This window comes from Coregonus lavaretus, assembly GCF_964263955.1.
Source record: "Coregonus lavaretus genome assembly, chromosome: 32".
Taxonomy (NCBI): domain Eukaryota; kingdom Metazoa; phylum Chordata; class Actinopteri; order Salmoniformes; family Salmonidae; genus Coregonus; species Coregonus lavaretus.
In genome coordinates this window covers 21,647,659-21,666,641 of record NC_140019.1, presented here as the reverse complement: position 1 = coordinate 21,666,641, position 18,983 = coordinate 21,647,659, and the positions used below count along the sequence as shown (strand labels likewise).

General features: G+C 45.5%; 1 protein-coding gene across 1 annotated transcript in view; it reads right to left on the bottom strand.

Moving 5' to 3' along the window:
* The window catches only part of LOC311107897 (teneurin-3), a gene marked incomplete at its 5' end in the record, with an annotated part of 171,745 nt that overhangs the window by 83,201 nt on the left and 69,561 nt on the right, over positions 1–18,983 (bottom strand). Inside the window, one exon of the mRNA XM_084150489.1 lies at positions 15,338–15,566. Within this exon, the coding sequence (XP_084006615.1) occupies positions 15,338–15,566 (229 nt within the window). The remainder of the gene's footprint in view (positions 1–15,337; positions 15,567–18,983) is intronic.

Sequence of the window (18,983 nt, the reverse complement as noted above, 5' to 3'; positions counted from 1 at the left end):
AAATTTTAAAAAATGAAATAACACATTGACATAAGTATTCAGACCCTTTACTCAGTACTTTGTTGATGCACCTTTGGCAGCGATTACAGACTTGAGTCTTCTTGAGTATGATGCTACAAGCTTGGCACACCTGTATTTGGGGAGTTTCTCCCATTCTTCTCTGAAGATCCTCTCATGTTCTGTCAGGTTGGATGGAGAGCGTCGCTGCACAGCTATTTTCTGATCTCTCCAGAGATGTTCGATCGGGTTCAAGTCCGGGCTCTGGCTGGGCCACTCAAGGACATTCAGAGACTTGTCCCGAAGCCACTCCTGCGTTGTCTTGGCTGTGTGCTTAGGGTCGTTGTCATGTTGGAAGGTGAACCTTCACCCCAGTCTGAGGTCCTGAGAGCTCTGGAGCAGGATTTCATCAAGGATCTCCCTGTACTTTGTTCCATTCATTTTTGCCTCAATCCTGACTAGTCTCCCAGTCCCTGCTACTGAAAAACATCCCCACAGCATGATGCTGCCACCCTCATGCTTCACCGTAGGAACGGTGCCAGGTTTCCTCCATATGTGATGCTTGGCATTCAGGCCAAAGAGTTCAATCTTGATTTCATCAGACCAGAGAATCTTGTTTCTCATGGTCTGAGAGTCTTTAGGTGCCTTTTGGCAAACTCCAAGCGGGCTGTCATGTGCCTTTTACTGAGGAGTGGCTTCCGTCTGGCCACTCTACCATAAAAGCCTGTTTGGTGGAGTGCTGCAGAGATGGTTGTCCTTCTTGAAGGTTCTCCCATATCCACAGAGGAACTCTAGAGCAGAGTGACCCATCGGGTTTTTGGTCACCTCCCTGACCAGGGCCTTTCTCCCCCTGACTGCTCAGTTTGGCCGGGCGGCCAGATCTAGGAAGAGTCTTGGTGGTTCCAAACTTCTTCCATTTAAGAATAATGGAGGCCACTGTGTTCTTGGGGACCTTCAATGCTGCAGAATATTTTGGTACCCTTCCCCAGATCTGTGCCTCAACACAATCCTGTCTTGGAGCTCTACAGACAATTCCTTCGACCTCATGGCTTGGTTTCTGCTCTGATATTTACATTTACATTTACAGTCATTTAGCAGACGCTCTTATCCAGAGCGACTTACATTTTTAGTGAGTGCATACATTATAATTTTTTCATACTGGCCCCCGTGGGAATCGAACCCACAACCCTGGCGTTGCAAACGCCATGCTCTTCCAATTGAGCTACATCCCTGCTGGCCATTCCCTCCCCTACCCTGGACGATGCTGGGCCAATTGTGCGCCGCCCCATGGGTTTCCCGTTCGCGGCCGGCTACGACAGAGCCTGGATTCGAACCAGGATCTCTAGTGGCACAGCTAGCACTGCGATGCAGTGCCTTAGACCACTGTCAACTGTGGGACCTTATATAGACAGGTGTGTGCCTTTCCAAATCATGTCCAATAAATTGAATTTACCACATGTGGACTCCAATCAAGTTGTAGAAACATCTCAAGGATAATCAATGGAGCTCAATTCCGAGTCTCATAGCAAAGGGTCTGAATACATTTGTAAAAATTTCTACAAACCTGTTTTTGCTTTGTTATTATGGTGTATTGTGTGTAGACTGCTGAGGATTATTCTTTTTTAAATCCATTTTAGAATAAGGCTATAATGTAAGAAAATGTGGAAAAAGTCAATGGGTCTGAATACTTTCCGAAGGCACTGTATCATTATTCTCCAATGTGAATTGTATATACAATATGATAGGCCTCAGTACTAACCCTGACATTGTAAAAGGTGAAACTAAAAGTACCTCATAAAAACAATCATCTCCCACTTGCCCTTTAACTACAGGGACCGACTAATAGGCCATTATACCTGGGGTAATTAAGGAGGTTTAATCACAAGCACTACTCTGGCTTTGCCACTTAACTTTTTAAACCCACGTGGAAATCTCTGAAGTAGATAAATTAAGCCTTGATGCCTCTTTTGCTACCACTTACGGATTAATGGCTAAAAGTGTGCAGGTTGGACCTAGTAAAATCTGACAGACTTACCATTTGAAGTGTTCTCTCTGTAATTACACTTTTACAGCCCCTGGTTGTCAATACTGCTAACAGTAGAAATAACAAGGGTTCAACTGGCTCAGTGGGTTAGAGCAAGATGCTGACAACACCAGCGTTGAGGGTTCAATTCCCTTAATATTGTAGCTAGTGTCCTAGGGAATCGTGGGTAATTACAGTTTCTGTTCTTTATGTTGCATTATCTCGTTAACCATTGTACCTATGAGGTTGGTTCTTGGTTTGTTGCATCAGGGTTTGTGTTCATATGTTTTGCTGAGGTGGTTGATCCGGCACCTGTGGGCATGAAGTGTGTGCCAGGCTATGGGATTGGCCCTCCACTAACTGTTGCTAAGAATCTTTCTGCTGTTCCACTAGCCTGTTGGTGCTATTTGGGGTTTGATACATAAATAAAGCCATGAGTTTATAAAGCCATCATTCTACTTCTCCATCCTTACCTCCACGTTACAACATGCCACTGTCACATTGACAGTTCTGTAAGTTCCTTTTGATAAAAGCATTTGCTAACTGATTTATGAAGCTAGTTAACTGTGTCACGTTCCATGCCAACACTCAAATTGCCACACCCTTGCCACAGCCATGTGTTTTGTTAAAGCATCTGATCAATGGTTCTCTAAAAGGACAAATGTCTAATATGGATTGTCTGGCATTTCTAAGCCCCAATTGACAAGCACAGTCATGGATAGTATCAGTCTCTCTCTGTGAAAGATTACAGCATGTCTCTGAGATTGAAGAGTGTGGTATCTGAACAGGGGTGTTCATAGATCTGGCAGGCTGTATGGTGTATTCAGCAGCTTGTGTGAAAAGTTCGAGGTCAAGTGTATTATGAGCTTAGTGATCTGCAATATGTCTGTTTTTCTTTTCTTCCAGGTAGATGATTGATGGATTCATGTCACTGATTGGTCAGAGAAAAGGGTTGGCGGTATACCTATTTCTGAGGTAGTTCAGTAGGGATTTGTGCAGTGATATTGATTTGAGCATACGGTGAATACTGGGGCCTATTTACGAGCTGCTTGGCTACGAGAATGAGCATACGGTGAATACTGGGGCCTATTTACGAGAGAGAATGCAACAAATGATGCCATTTCACACATAGTTGATATTGAATGAAATGGCCAAAAGGTTAGTTCACAATCAAAAAGTTAGTTCCCAATCAAAAGGTTAGTTCACAATCAGAATTATTGAATATCAAGTCCCACTACTCATCTGCAGAATATAAAGCATTTGTACTGTGAAAATGATACGTTAGGTCACTAAAATCCACTGTAACACAAAGCTGCCTTTTGGCACACATTTGCTGTTGAATAAAATGGCAAAATGTTGAAAAACGAGCAGTATTGTGTTCTGAATATTAACCTGGCTAACAGACTGCCTGCTAACAGTGGCGGGTCAAATTAAATGCTTTTGGAAATGATTACCAAACACAGTGGCGGGACAAACGTCTGCGGCTATACACACAGGATGATCATCTGTAATCAATTAGAAGGAGTGTGATGCAATGAAGCACATCACTATGCTAATCCTGGCAGCTCTATTGATGTGTGTGTGTGTGTGTGTGTGTGTGTGTGTGTGTGTGTGTGTGTGTGTGTGTGTGTGTGTGTGTGTGTGTGTGTGTGTGTGTGCATGAGCGTGTACATTTCTTTGAAATGGCCGTCACACAAAATGAATAGCCAGAGTCGGGTTCCTTTGCTCAACTCACTTCCTCGTCATCAGTTTGACATTTGAAACACTTGAAGAGGACAAAAGACAAAACATACAGTGGGTGGATTTGGACCTGGGCTAAGCCCCTCTGTACATCAGAAACAATGAGCACAAACACCCTTTGACTGTGTAATCTGCCTATTAGCCATCGTATTGTTAGCATTAGCATTTCAAGGTGAAACGGTGGAATAATGCGGCTCTTTAATCCGTGACCAAGACAGTCTCCCGATGTGGCGGGCACCTAAGTCCATCTCTCTCTCTCCCTTTCTCTCTCACTGTCCCTCTCATTATTTTTCTCTCTTCCTTTCAGTACCTCTCCCTTCCTCTCTCTCTCTTTTTTCTCTCTCCCCTTCTCTCTTTTGCACTCTTTCTCCCTTCTTCTCCCCCCCCCCCCCCCCCCCCCACACTATCCCATGGAACCACCTGCCCTCTCTGCAGGGGACCTGGTAGCAGGTGCTAGCCTAGTGCAGCAGCACCCATCTGTGTGACGATATTTCAGGGGGCAGCCCCCTGGTGTTTCTGGGCCATGGTGCATGCAGAGATCAGAGTGGCGCCATTTTGAGATGCTTCCCCGCTGCGCCCGGGCTGCTGCACATAACCAAGTCATTTCGTTTGATTCACTTTGAGACATGAAAGAGTTGAGCTTTTGAGCACTTGGGGGATGTATGCATCACGGCACAAAATGAGAGACGGATTTTTGAAAAAAAATATTAAAAACAAATAAAATAAATCTGTTGTTGTTTTTTAATGATAATCATATAAAAACACCACAATCTTATTAAGTATTTACTAATGCAGTCCATGTACGCAAATTATTTTCATAGGTTTCTAAAACATTATCTAGAAGAATAATTATCTTAATTTCCCATGGAAGACAGAGACCTATTCTCTATTATTTCAGGAGTGTGGCACCCATCCTGACATTCTATCGTTGCATGATTTTAGACATAATTTCCTTTTACGAGCAGACTCCCCTGACAGGTGAATCTGATGATGGTCGACAGACCATTTCTAACAGTAGCGTGTGGAACCGCAAATGTTGAAGCTGTGTCATAATAGCCGTTTCAACTGCTCTTTATTGAATATGTGTGACAGAGAGTTTAACTGGATTCCACAGGACGTATGAGACAGCCTAACTGCACCTTATTGAGAACAGTACTTATAGTATATCTGGTATAAAGATATTATTTCACACATTTGGTTAACTTTTAAAACTAATCTGGGAGTGCACCACATTTAAAGGATAATGACCTGGCAAAGTGCACGGGCGACTTTCCTCTCGAGGCCAATAGCAATTCACACAGTAATGGAATTCAGTAGCACCTTTATATAACGCTAATTGAAGATATCTGTATTTCTATAGAGCCAAGTGTTAAAAAGTGGAACCTGAGTGGTTGATTGAAAGCCCTCCACACACTTATAAGATGTGAATCTATCCATGGTGGTAGAGAACAGTCCAGAACAGAGGAGGTAATAACAGGGTTATATTGGCAACTAATTGAGCACTTTAAATCGAAGACCTGGAGTGTTCTCAGCATGGATTGGAACAAAAGCTTGAGTGTAATAATTTCTGAAGAATATCTCTTCGGTTAGGAAAATTGCATTTATGACTTTGAAAGTAGTAATTAGATATAATTCAAATGGCAGCTCAAAGCCTAAAACTCTTCCATATTTTGCTAGTTTTGTGTAAAGTCAATTAATTTGCAAATTTTTCTTAGGTGAGTATTTTTGCTTGAGAGTCTGAGTATTTCACTACCTGTTATGGACTGAGGTTGTTGAATCCCTAAAAATATCAACAAATTGAATACAAAGCAGGGATACTGAAATATAACATTGATGTGTAAAAATGGAAGGAAGCAGGTGACAGCTGATATCATAAAACATCAGCTGTTTCGAATAGTTATGCATGTCTGCTTTGTGCGCTCAATATTGGAACATGACTAAAATAAATACACAGAAGTGACCAGTAAATTAGGCATTTCAGGTAATGATAGTCATTTGACAACACAGACAAACAGCTCTCAATTAACCCTAATTACTAATGCATTGAGAATATATCGAGAGAGAGAGAAACTTAACACAATGTGAAATGGGAGTCTAATAAAAAACAAAACAATGGAGCCCATACATTCCCTCTTGGATAAACACATTAGTAATTGGATGCAGCTTTTCAAAAAGTTAAAAGAACTGTTCGTTATGAAAGTAAGATGGAATGGGGCCAAATTAGAATGCAAATGCTTTGAAGACCACATTCGTAAAGGGGCAATCTGCAGTTGCTACATCCATTCTTGGACTTATAAATTATTGATATTCACCCATTAAATGCCTCATGAGTTTAGTTTAACTGTCGTACCCCATCAGAACCCAAAATATAAGCTTGTTTAACTCCAATGTTTGTAAACAAAGTAAATGTACACAAACACTATTTAGCCTCAAAACATGGTTAAAACTATAATTGTGATATCATGTATGGTCAGTCCTTGCATCTATAGCTTTGTCTATGAATTTGAGAGCGGTTACATTTCTCCAGAACCATCCCTCAGCTTTTAATCAAAACAGGGGCGGGGAAACGCTTTGTTATTGTTTCAACTGCTGATTGCTGCTTTAATGGGCTAATGTTATCCCATAACATTAGCTAATGTGGTCAATCATTGTGGTTGTTCTATACCGTAAGCCATGCTAAAGTTATGGGATAGTTGGTAGTAGGAGGCAGGTTCTAAATGCATGCAAATTATAAAACCCCTGAGCCTTTTTTGTCCCATTGCATTAGTTATCACTATGAGTTGAACAGAGAAAATATGTGATATGATTTCTGTAGGCATCTATTTGGCAGTTGACTGAACCAAAACCAGAATGCTGAATGCCTAATACATGTTATCTGGTGCTCTTGTTTGCATTGAACAACCTAGTAGTTTACTGGAGAAGCATAGTTATACGCATAGCTAAGGCCCTCCCATCAGCCCACTGAGGTTACCATGACGCCTGGTTCCCTCCCACAGTGAGGCACTTTAGAGTAGAGTATGCTGCATATAGTAATTTCTACACCGGGGTGATGATAGGTGTGTACATATTGTTTTGTCAATACCAGCAAGGCAGTCAAGGTCACAGCGATGTTTGTATTCAATTATGTGTCTTGGAAGAACTAATGCTACATAACCCAATTGATTTGGTCCTATCATGATAGCTTCTTACTGCATGCTGCTAAAGAAAAATGACAAGGCCCACATTTATCTAGGATGTGTAAGAGTACTCTGAGCCAGGGAAACATCAGGCTGGAATGGATTCATCCACTTGTGTCAATTTGAAGTAGAACGTAATATACTTTCCTAGAATGGTATGGACATTTTGAAACCCCTTTATGGTTTGGAAAGAAATAACACTGATCTTTTTTCTCGTGGGGGAAATGCTAGACAAAGGCTCTTATGACAAAGTAGCTTCCTGTGCAGGGCATCTTAAACTGAAAAAATAATCTATTTAGACTGTAGTGCCTTCTTGTAAGTTATATCAATTTGAATTCAGGCTGGCAAGCCTCTGGAAACCTGTGCTCTTCCATTACCATTATGCCAAACTGCTTTGGATCATATCAAATGTTGCGAATGATCCATCTCCAGGTCATATTTCCTTTCACCTCAAACGTTTGCTGGTGCTCTAAACTAATTAACTGAACTGATGAGGCAAAGTCCTAGCAGAGGCCCTCTAACCATCTCTTATTATTGATAAACTATGGATCATTAGTAATTAGTGATAGTGCATTAGTTGAAGGGATTATGTCCAGAGGTCAGATTGTATTTGTGACAGATATACAATTATTTATTTATGCAATGTACATTGTCCTTTTGGTTTCTTTGAGAAATAGCTTGACCCTATACAACAGACTTTTAGTGCAGTGGGCTAAATCAGGGTCAAACAGTGTTTCTCGGTAGTCTTCAACAAATCTACTTTGAAACCAAAGTATACACCTCACACGGTTATGGGCTTTAAAAAAAGAAGACACCTGTACCATGTCAGATATAGAGTTGAAATGTATTACATTTTTAGTTTGCATCCCAATATTACACTTTATATACAGTGAGGGAAAAAAGTATTTGATCCCCTGCTGATTTTGTACATTTGCCCACTGACAAAGACATGATCAGTCTATAATTTTAATGGTAGGTTTATTTGAACAGTGAGAGACAGAATAACAACAAAAAAATCCAGAAAAACGCATGTTAAAAATGTTATAAATTGATTTGCATTTTAATGAGGGAAATAAGTATTTGACCCTCTCTCAATCAGAAAGATTTCTGGCTCCCATGTGACTTTTATACAGGTAACGAGCTGAGATTAGGAGCACACTCTTAAAGGGAGTGCTCCTTATCTCAGCTTGTTACCTGTATAAAAGACACCTGTCCACAGAAGCAATCAATCAATCAGAATCCAAACTCTCCACCATGGCCAAGACCAAAGAGCTCTCCAAGGATGTCAGGGACAAGATTGTAGACCTACACAAGGCTGGAATGGGCTACAAGACCATCGCCAAGCAGCTTGGTGAGAAGGTGACAACAGTTGATGCGATTATTCACAAATGGAAGAAACACAAAAAAGCCCCTCGGCCTGGGGCTCCATGCAAGATCTCACCTCGTGGAGTTGAAAGGATCATGAGAACGGTGAGGAATCAGCCCAGAACTACACGGGAGGATCTTGTCAATGATCTCAAGGCAGCTGGGACCATAGTCACCAAGAAAACAATTGGTAACACGCTACGCCGTGAAGGACTGAAATCCTGCAGCGCCCGCAAGGTCCCCCTGCTCAAGAAAGCTGAAGTTTGCCAACATCTGAATGATTCAGTGGAGAACTGGGTGAAAGTGTTGTGGTCAGATGAGACCAAAATCGAGCTCTTTGCCATCAACTCAACTCGCCGTGTTTGGAGGAGGATGAATGCTGCCTATGACCCCAAGAACACCATCCCCGCCGTCAAACATGGAGGTGGAAACATTATGCTTTGGGGGTGTTTTTCTGCTAAGGGGACAGGACAACTTCACTGCATCAAAGGGACGATGGACGGGGCCATGTACCGTCAAATCTTGGGTGAGAACCTCCTTCCCTCAGCCAGGGCATTGAAAATGGGTCGTGGATGGGTATTCCAGTATGACAATGACCCAAAACACACGGCCAAGGCAACAAAGGAGTGGCTCAAGAAGAAGCACATTAAGGTCCTGGAGTGGCCTAGCCAGTCTCCAGACCTTAATCCCATAGAAAATCTGTGGAGGGAGCTGAAGGTTCGAGTTGCCAAACGTCAGGCTCGAAACCTTAATGACTTGGAGAAGATCTGCAAAGAGGAGTGGGACAAAATCCCTCCTGAGATGTGCTCAAACCTGGTGGCCAACTACAAGAAACGTCTGTCCTCTGTGATTGCCAACAAGGGTTTTGCCACCAAGTACTAAGTCATGTTTTGCAGAGGGGTCAAATACTTATTTCCCTCATTAAAATGCAAATACATGTATAACATTTTTGACATGCATTTTTCTGGATTTTGTTGTTGTTATTCTGTCTCTCACTGTTCAAATAAACCTACCATTAAAATTATAGACTGATCATGTCTTTGTCAGTGGGCAAACGTACCAAATCAGCAGGGGATCAAATACTTTTTTCCCTCACTGTACATCACAGAAGACTGAAATATAACAAAACCGTTTGACATAGAATCACCAGATTCCGACTGTAAAAAAAAAGAAAAAAGAAAGTGAATTAATTATGAAATTATGACAAAATATTAATAAAATTCCACCCATGAGGCCACTTGTCACGCGTGCTGTAGGTGGGTGTAGTGGTGGAATCAAACGCAGGACACCGAAGTATAGTCCAACAGACTTTAGTAACTCTCCAACAAGGAAATACGAGAACACTTGCCCGTAGGCGAAATAACGCACGAAGGCGAACAAAACAAATGCGCACTACACAGGTGCGTAAACACTCCACGCAGTGGAGGGAAGCTCAACCGAGCGAAATAGCGAACATCAGCCCTACACACGACAGACAAAAATCAATAACACACAACACCTGACAAACACAACGAGAACTAAATAGGACACTAATGACACTAAATGAAAACAGGTGTGACAACAATCAGACAAAAGCAAACGAACATGAAACATACAACGGTGGCAGCTAGTATTCCGGAGACAACGAACGCCGAAGCCTGCCCGAACAAGGGAGAGAGGCAGCCTCGGCCGAAACCGTGACAGTACCCCCCCCTTGACGCGCGGCTCCAGACGTGCGCCGACTCCGGCCTCGGGGACGACCCGGAGGACGCGGAGCAGGGTGCGTCGGGTGCCCACGATGGAATTCCGTCAGGAGAGACGGGTCCAAAATGTCTCTCCTCGGCACCCAGCACCGCTCCTCCGGACCGTACCCCTCCCACTCCACTAGATACTGGAGACCCCCCATCCGACGTCTCGAATCCAAGATGGACCTCACGGAGTACGCCGGTGCCCCCTCGATGTCCAATGGGGGCGGAGGAGTCTCCCTGATCTCACTTTCTTGGAGTGGGCCAGCTACCACCGGCCTGAGAAGGGACACATGGAACGAGGGGTTAATACTTTTATATTCAACAGGTAGCTGTAATTTATAACACACCTCGTTCAACCTTCCCAGGACTTTAAATGGCCCTACAAACCGCCGACTCAGTTTCCGACAGGGCAGGCGGAGGGGCAGGTTCCTGGTAGAGAGCCAGACTCGATCACCAGGTGCGTACACCGGTCCCTCACTGCGGTGGAGATCGGCGCTCGCCTTATGACGTCGGAGGGCCCGCTGCAGGTGGACGTGTGCAGCGTTCCATGTCTCCTCCGAGCGGCTCGCCCACTCATCCACCGCAGGAGCCTCGATCTGGCTCTGCTGCCAGGGTGCCAGAACCGGCTGGTAACCCAACACACATTGGAAAGGGGTTAGGTTAGTGGAGGAATGGCGTAGGGAATTCTGGGCCATTTCGGCCCAGGGAACGTACCTTGCCCACTCCTCCGGCCGGTCCTGGCAGTATGTTCTAAGAAACCTGCCCACATCCCGAGGTAACCCGAGGTGAGGCTCACCGAGACCCCCAACCGCTCCATAAAGGCCCTCCAGACTCTGGAGGTAAATTGGGGACCTCGATCAGACACAATATCCTCGGGTACCCCGTAGTGCCGGAACACATGGGTGAATAGGGCTTCGGCAGTTTGCAGGGCGGTAGGAAGGCCCGGCATGGGGAGCAAACGACAGGCCTTAGAAAACCGGTCCACAACGACCAGTATAGCGGTATTCCCCTGTGAAGGAGGAAGGTCAGTAAGGAAATCCACCGAGAGGTGGGACCATGGTCGTTGTGGCACGGGCAGGGGTAGTAACTTACCCCTAGGCAGATGTCTAGGCGCCTTACACTGGGCGCACACCGAGCAGGAGGAAACATAAACCCTCACATCCCTTGCCAACGTGGGCCACCAGTACTTGGCACTAAGACAGTGCACTGTCCGGCCGATACCCGGATGTCCAGAGGAGGGTGACGTGTGAGCCCAATAGATCAATCGATCCCGAACCTCGAGCGGAACGTACTTCCGACCCTCCGGGCACTGTGGTGGACTAGGGTCGGTGCGTAACGCCCGCTCGAGCTCAGCATCGACCTCCCACACTACCGGTGCCACCAGACACGACTCCGGCAGTATGGGAGTGGGCTCCACGGACCTCTCCTCCGTGTCATACCGCCAAGACAGCGCATCTGCCTTACCGTTCTGGGACCCAGGGATGTACGTGATCTTAAACGTAAACCGGGTCAAAAACATATTCCATCTAGCCTGCCGAGGGTTTAGCCTCCTCGCTGCCCGGATGTACTCCAGGTTACGGTGGTCCGTCAAAATGAGGAAAGGGTGTTGAGCCCCCTCAAGCCAGTGCCTCCACACCTTTAGGGCCTGTACCACGGCTAACAGCTCCCTGTCCCCTACGTCATAGTTTCGCTCCGCCGGACTGAGCTTCTTGGAATAAAAAGCACAGGGGCGGAGTTTAGGTGGCGCGCCTGATCTTTGTGAAAGCACGGCTCCTATACCGGCCTCAGACGCGTCCACCTCTACCTGAAATGGTAAAGAGGGATCCGGATGCGCCAGCACTGGAGCCGAGGTAAACAGGTCCTTCAGCCTCCCAAATGCCCTGTCCGCCTCGGCAGACCACTGCAGACGCACCGGGCCCCCCTTCAAGAGAGACGTGATGGGAGCTGCCACCTGTCCAAAACCCCGGATAAACCTCCGGTAGTAATTCGCAAACCCCAAAAACTGCTGCACCTCCTTCACAGTGGTTGGTGTTTGCCAATTACGCACGGCTGACACCCGGTCTACCTCCATCTTCACCCCTGACGCAGACAACTGATACCCCAAAAAGGAGACCGACTCCTGGAAAAACAGACACTTCTCTGCCTTAACATACAGGTCGTGCTCCACCAGCCTCCGCAACACTCTGCGCACCAGGGCCACATGCTCGACACGGGTAGGCGAGTACACGAGAATGTCATCTATGTACACCACGACCCCCTGCCCCTGCATGTCCCTGAAGATCTCATCCACGAATGATTGGAAAACTGACGGAGCGTTCATCAACCCGTATGGCATGACAAGATACTCGTAATGGCCCGAGGTGGTACTAAAGGCTGTCTTCCATTCATCGCCCTCCCTGATGCGCACCAAGTTGTACGCGCTCCTGAGATCTAATTTAGTGAAGAAACACGCCCCATGCAAGGACTCAGTCATGGTCGCAATCAGCGGGAGTGGATAACTGTACTTCACCGTGATCTGATTGAGACCACGGTAATCGATGCATGGGCGCAAACCACCATCCTTCTTCTTCACAAAAAAGAAACTCGAGGATGCAGGGGAAGTGGAAGGCCGTATGTATCCTTGTCTCAGAGATTCGTCTATGTAAGTCTCCATAGCTTTCTTCTCCTCCTGAGACAGAGGATACACATGGCTCCGTGGGAGCGCAGCTCCTGCCTGGAGGTCTATCGCACAATCTCCCTGCCTATGGGGCGGCAACTGCGTTGCCCTCGACTTACTAAACGCAATAGCCAAATCCCCATACTCAGGGGGAACGTGCAATGCGGGCACCTGGTTTGGACTCTCCACCGAGGTAGCCCCTACGGAAACGCCTAAACATCTACCCACACACTGGGCAGACCACTCCATCAGAGCCCTTTCCTGCCACGAAATAGATGGGTTATGGGTACCAACCAGGGCATGCCCAGCACCACCGGATACGCAGGAGAGTCAATCAGAAATAGCTGAATCATCTCCTGATGACCCCCCTGCGCACACATCCTAAGTGGCGCAGTGACCTCCCTGATCAAGCCCGCACCCAACGGACGGCTATCTAGGGCATGAACGGGGAAAGGGACATCAACAGGAAGAAGGGGAATCCCTAAAGCTAAACAAAATTTCTTATCAATAAAATTCCCAGCCGCGCCTGAATCTACCAGCGCCTTATGCTGGGAATGAGGTGCTACCTGTGGAAAACTCACAGGCAAACAGAAATGTGCAATAGAGAGCTCTGGGTGAGTGGGGCGCCTACTCACCTGGAAGGAATCCCCAGTGCGGGACCTGTCGTCCTCTCCCCTAGGAGGCCATCCCCAGCACCTAGCCGCGGTGTGTCCTCCCCGACCACAGTTGGTGCAGGGGATGGACCCCCTAGTAAGCCGACCCCTCCTCTCTCTAGCGCCAGCACCCCCGAGCTCCATGGGACACGGCTCGGAGGCGCTGGAGGGTGAAATGGACGGACCCCCCTCGGAACGTCCGCGGGTAGCTAGTAGGTTATCCAGCCTGATGGACATATCGACCAACTGGTCGAACGAGAGGCTGGTGTCCCTACAAGCCAGCTCCCGACGGACGTCCTCTCGTAGACTACACCTGTAGTGATCGACGAGAGCCCGATCATTCCACCCTGCATCTGCCGCTAGAGTACGGAATTCGAGGGCGAACTCTTGCGCACTCCTCCTCCCCTGCCGGAGGAAGACCAGACGCTCCCCCGCCGCTTTCCCCTCCGGGGGATGGTCAAACACCGCCCTGAAGCGGCGGGAGAACTCGTCGTACGTGATGGTGTCCGCGTCGATCTTCCTCCACTCCGCGTTGGCCCATTCCAATGCCTTCCCGGAAAGGCAGGAGATCAGGGCGGACACGCTCTCATGTCCCGAGGGCGCCGGGTGCACGGTGGCCAGGTACAGCTCCACCTGGAGAAGGAATCCCTGACACCCGGCCGCGGTTCCATCGTAGGACCTCGGGAGCGAGAGTCGGACTCCTCGGGGTTCCGGTGCTGGAATGGGCGGACTGGCCGATGGTGCTGGCAGGGAGGGTGGCGGTGGAGGCGTTCCCCAGCCTCGAATGGTGGTGATCACCTCCTGCAGTGCAGTCCCCATCTGCAGGATCTGGTCCCGTTGTTCCCGAACCTGGTCCTCCAGCGTCGTCTGGGCTGCTGCGGCTCCTGCTGATTCCATTATAAGGTGTGTTATTCTGTCACGCGTGCTGTAGGTGGGTGTAGTGGTGGAATCAAACGCAGGACACCGAAGTATAGTCCAACAGACTTTAGTAACTCTCCAACAAGGAAATACGAGAACACTTGCCCGTAGGCGAAATAACGCACGAAGGCGAACAAAACAAATGCGCACTACACAGGTGCGTAAACACTCCACGCAGTGGAGGGAAGCTCAACCGAGCGAAATAGCGAACATCAGCCCTACACACGACAGACAAAAATCAATAACACACAACACCTGACAAACACAACGAGAACTAAATAGGACACTAATGACACTAAATGAAAACAGGTGTGACAACAATCAGACAAAAGCAAACGAACATGAAACATACAACGGTGGCAGCTAGTATTCCGGAGACAACGAACGCCGAAGCCTGCCCGAACAAGGGAGAGAGGCAGCCTCGGCCGAAACCGTGACACCACTAGTCATTTGACTGCAGGAAAGGGCTACCCATGACAAGGAGACCAACAGTTCCACTGACATGCACCAGAAGATGCATAGAGAAATGTATGCTCAGATTGTAACAAACCAACCTCTTTCTTCGCTTAAAGGGAAACTTCACAATTTTTCACCTACATATTCATCATCTCCAGCACCACCCCAACTTCAACATGTGTAAAATATGGTACATTTCTATGTTTTGTAGTAAAAAAGATAAAGGAAGATAAGTGTTTCCAATTACATCATCGGTGTGCATCATGTGATTTTGACCAATTGTGAGCAGGCATTGCCTACTAATTGTCTACTAATTGCCTACTAATTGTCTACTAATTGGTTAATGATGTCATTGGAAACACTTATCTTCCTCTATCTTTTTTACCACAAAACCTAGAAACGTGCCATTTTCACATATGTTGATGTTGGGGTAGTGCTGGAGATGAGTGGAATATGGCGTTGACATTTTTTAAAATGTCCCTTTAACATAGGTTTGATGCTTTTCATTGGGAATACTGTTCTTGCAGATGAGTCATTCCCCAGAGGTGCAGTGGGTCATCATATCCCCAGTTGTACTGGATGTCACAAACTGTCACAAACCCCCAGATGCATTGTGGGTCACTCACCTGCTCTCCAGGGCCACATTGCTGCCCAGGACCCAGCTGTCCTGCAGCTGGACACATTCTGCTGCGCTCTGCAAATCGGCCGCCAGGCCAGCCGAGGGGGGAGGGCTTGGGCTCCGCTGATTGGCCAGCGAGCCGCGGCTCAACGACGTAATGGACGGGTGTTGTTTGTGGTGAGGGGGAGGAGCTGGTGGTAGAGGAGGCGGGCCTTGTTGACTGGACAGTTGGTCTCCTGTTAAAAGGGAAACAAAAAGAGACTGTAAGCACATATGAGAACACCTGAATGTAAAACAAAAAAATGTATAGTACACCTGCCTGGCATTGCATTGGGTTGTTACAATCTTGTGGGGGAGCTGCCTGCAATAGCCTGGTGATTGTGTTCTGTATAAAGCCATGGCCATCTGACAAACCAAGAAAAGTAAATGCAACCTAAAATCCACATCAAATGCATGAGATGCCGTCGCATCAAGAAATCAGAGTTTTTTATTGAAACACACATTTATAATTGTGGCAAACACCAACTGGCTGAATGTTGGGTTCTTTAACCCAGAAGGTCATTTATAGAGGCAGCTGTTTCTTTATGGGTGCTTAACCGGATGTTTCACGTTTGATTACAGCCCGAAAAGACTCTCAAATAACTAATGACCAGAACATCCATTAGAGCGCTCAGAGAACAGGTTTTCCAATTTCACACAAAGCTGTGTAATTGGCCCCCGGAATGACACGTCGTGATTATCTATCCATCTTCAACGCTAAGAGGTAAACCTACAATGCTGACATTTCTGATTTGCTCCAGTAAATTCCAAATGGAGGTGGGTTTTATGGGGGTTAGGGCAATCTTTGAGATAATTTAAAAAGTCAGGACTTTTTTTGAACTACGTCGTCTGCATTAACAGCATGCTTTTGATAGGGTAAACAGCGGGATATGAATTTGGATTTTGGCACAATCCTTGTTGCATGCTGGATGTCCTAATGGTCACCTAATGGTATGCTAATGGTTTCTACCCTGCAGAAAGACCCAGAAACATTATGACAAGTTAAGGCCAGCAACATGGACTGTGCTAAAATAATATGACAAGAGTGAAGACCAAAAATAACAACTTTGTTTGAAGGACATCATGCATTGTTTCAGTGAGGCTGTCTCTTTTAGTGGTTATGCAAATGTTGTCCCTGTCAGTGTGCCTTTGCCTCTCGCTGCACACCTGTCAACACGAAGCAAACCTCCAGCAGCTGACAAACAAGCCCTACGTCGCCTCCGCAAGGCTGAGGAAATGTATGCGTGTCATATAGAAATGATTTTGTACAGGAATTATTTCTCAGCTGTAGAATTCATTACGGACTCGGGGCCTATGGGAAGGGCAGGCAACAGTTGACGTGACAGTGTCCTATTCCAGGGTTATTACCTATGTAGATATTGTTATAATACTGTGTGTACTGAGACACATTATGTGTTATATCAACATAGTCAAACTTTTCATGTAAAAATAATCTATTAAATGCCAGTAGCTGTTCCATTGTTTAGATGGGTAATAGCATTGTTAAAAGACAACAATCAATGTTAGAAGTTCCAGGAGGGAATATTCACAGCAGGGTGTAATACATGTGATTGTGTGTTAATCTTCAAGGGGAAGGAGGGTTACCGACATGTTTTAAATTGGCACAGACACTTCTGTTCAGTTTCAAATTCCCCAAAACTCACCCAATGACAACCATTTAACCATCTTAAAACCCAAAATCCAAAACCCTTTAAAGTTACTTTTCAGACACTGTAATAATGATTGCATAGTGAGAGCTGTGGGTGAAACGTCTGAAACATTGATCTGCTATGGTGACCCTGTAATGGTCTATTGTCTAGAAACATAGTGTGAGCTGTGGGTGAAACATCTGAAACATTGATCTGCTATGGTGACCCTGTAATGGTCTATTGTCTAGAAACATAGTGTGAGCTGTGGGTGAAACGTCTGAAACATTGATCTGCTTTGGTGACCCTGTAATGGTCTATTGTCTAGAAACATAGTGTGAGCTGTGGGTGAAACGTCTGAAACATTGATCTGCTTTGGTGACCCTGTAATGGTCTATTGTCTATTGTCTAGAAACATAGTGTGAGCTGTGGGTGAAAAGTCTGAAACATTGATCTGCTATGGGGACCCTGTAATGGTCTATTGTCTAGCAATATCCTATGTTAGGAACAACACTACACGTTCAATGGTTTAAAGTTAAGAAAGGTTTTATGTATTTCTACTAGTCTATATGTCTATTGGACTTTTGAGTTAATTTGAGATAAGCTTTACACAAATCCATTGTTTTTACAATATTGTATGTAACATGCTGTAGCAGCCCTTTCAACCAAATTGCATATTAATGTAAATTATCAAAACATCTAATTTGAGCTCCATCAAATCTTGAAACTATGGAAATGCCTCTATCTTCATGAGTTCACCTTGTGGGGTCAAACGTAGATTAGCAAAGATATTGATTGGCTCATTGTACTGCCTCGAGGTTTAATGAAGATATACAGTTGGTTACAGTGGTTGTTATCCCTTCAAGTTATGTACATGATGAGTAAGTGGGAACTTGATTACGTTACATAACAAAATCAAATTTCTGGTCCTTGGTTATTAGAATTCTTGATATGTAAGATAACCCTTTACATACAAATTAGAACACTTCAACTTGGTAGAGTTGAATACATATTTTTTCACCAACTTTCTTGCTTTGGTAATATATATTTATATCTTGGGTGGCCAGACATAAATGCAGTGGGAATCTCTGCACTTCCTAAACATTCACTTTTTATAAATGTATTTGGTGAAGAGACAAATGTCTTTACATTCATTGAATAGATAGTGACTGCACATCTCATGTCGTCTCCACACCTCATCAAGTCCAATGTCAACTGTACCGTGATGCTGTTAAGCAATCAAACCAATGGGCACCAGTGCACTTCGCCATTAATTGCCACACATGCACCAGTGAGTGTGGTGTGAGAGAGAGTGCCTTTCAAATGTTCTCGCATGTGCATGTGAGAGGATGTGCACACGAATGCATGTGTTCAAGTGTGTGAAACAATGATTCTCGGAGACAGCTTGGCATTCTCTTACACCAAAACACAGGGAATTACTCTGATATTTTAAGAGCGCAGAGCTCTGGGATGAAACAGCTGTGTGTTTTATGGGGCTATGCTTTGAAATCAGATCAAGACGGATGCCACCCTTCCATAACTCCTCAATGTCAACTTGTCATTGTCTCCGTCAGACGAGATGCTTTAATTAAAGGCCCTTTTTGATTAATACTGCATGCTGGCTGCTGAAACGACAACCTCATTCAGATCTTAATGGTGCCTGCGATATCTATCAAACGGCGGGTTTATGAAGCATCTATACTTTCACAATAATGTCTCTCGAAGCAAAATTCCCTTTGGTGGGTTTTTTAGAAGAATGTGTTTGTGCTTATTCATCAGGAACCTTTTGGGAATTGGACCGACAGGTTTTTGCATCTCTTTGTGTCTACATCTGTGTTGCTTTCCTTTCATGATAACGGTTTCACGAACTGTCGACTCCCATCGTCACGTTGTACAATTTAGGATTACAATTAGTCAGTGAAAAAACAAGGGGTTTTAAGGTTCTGTTAAGAACATTACATTCTTAAA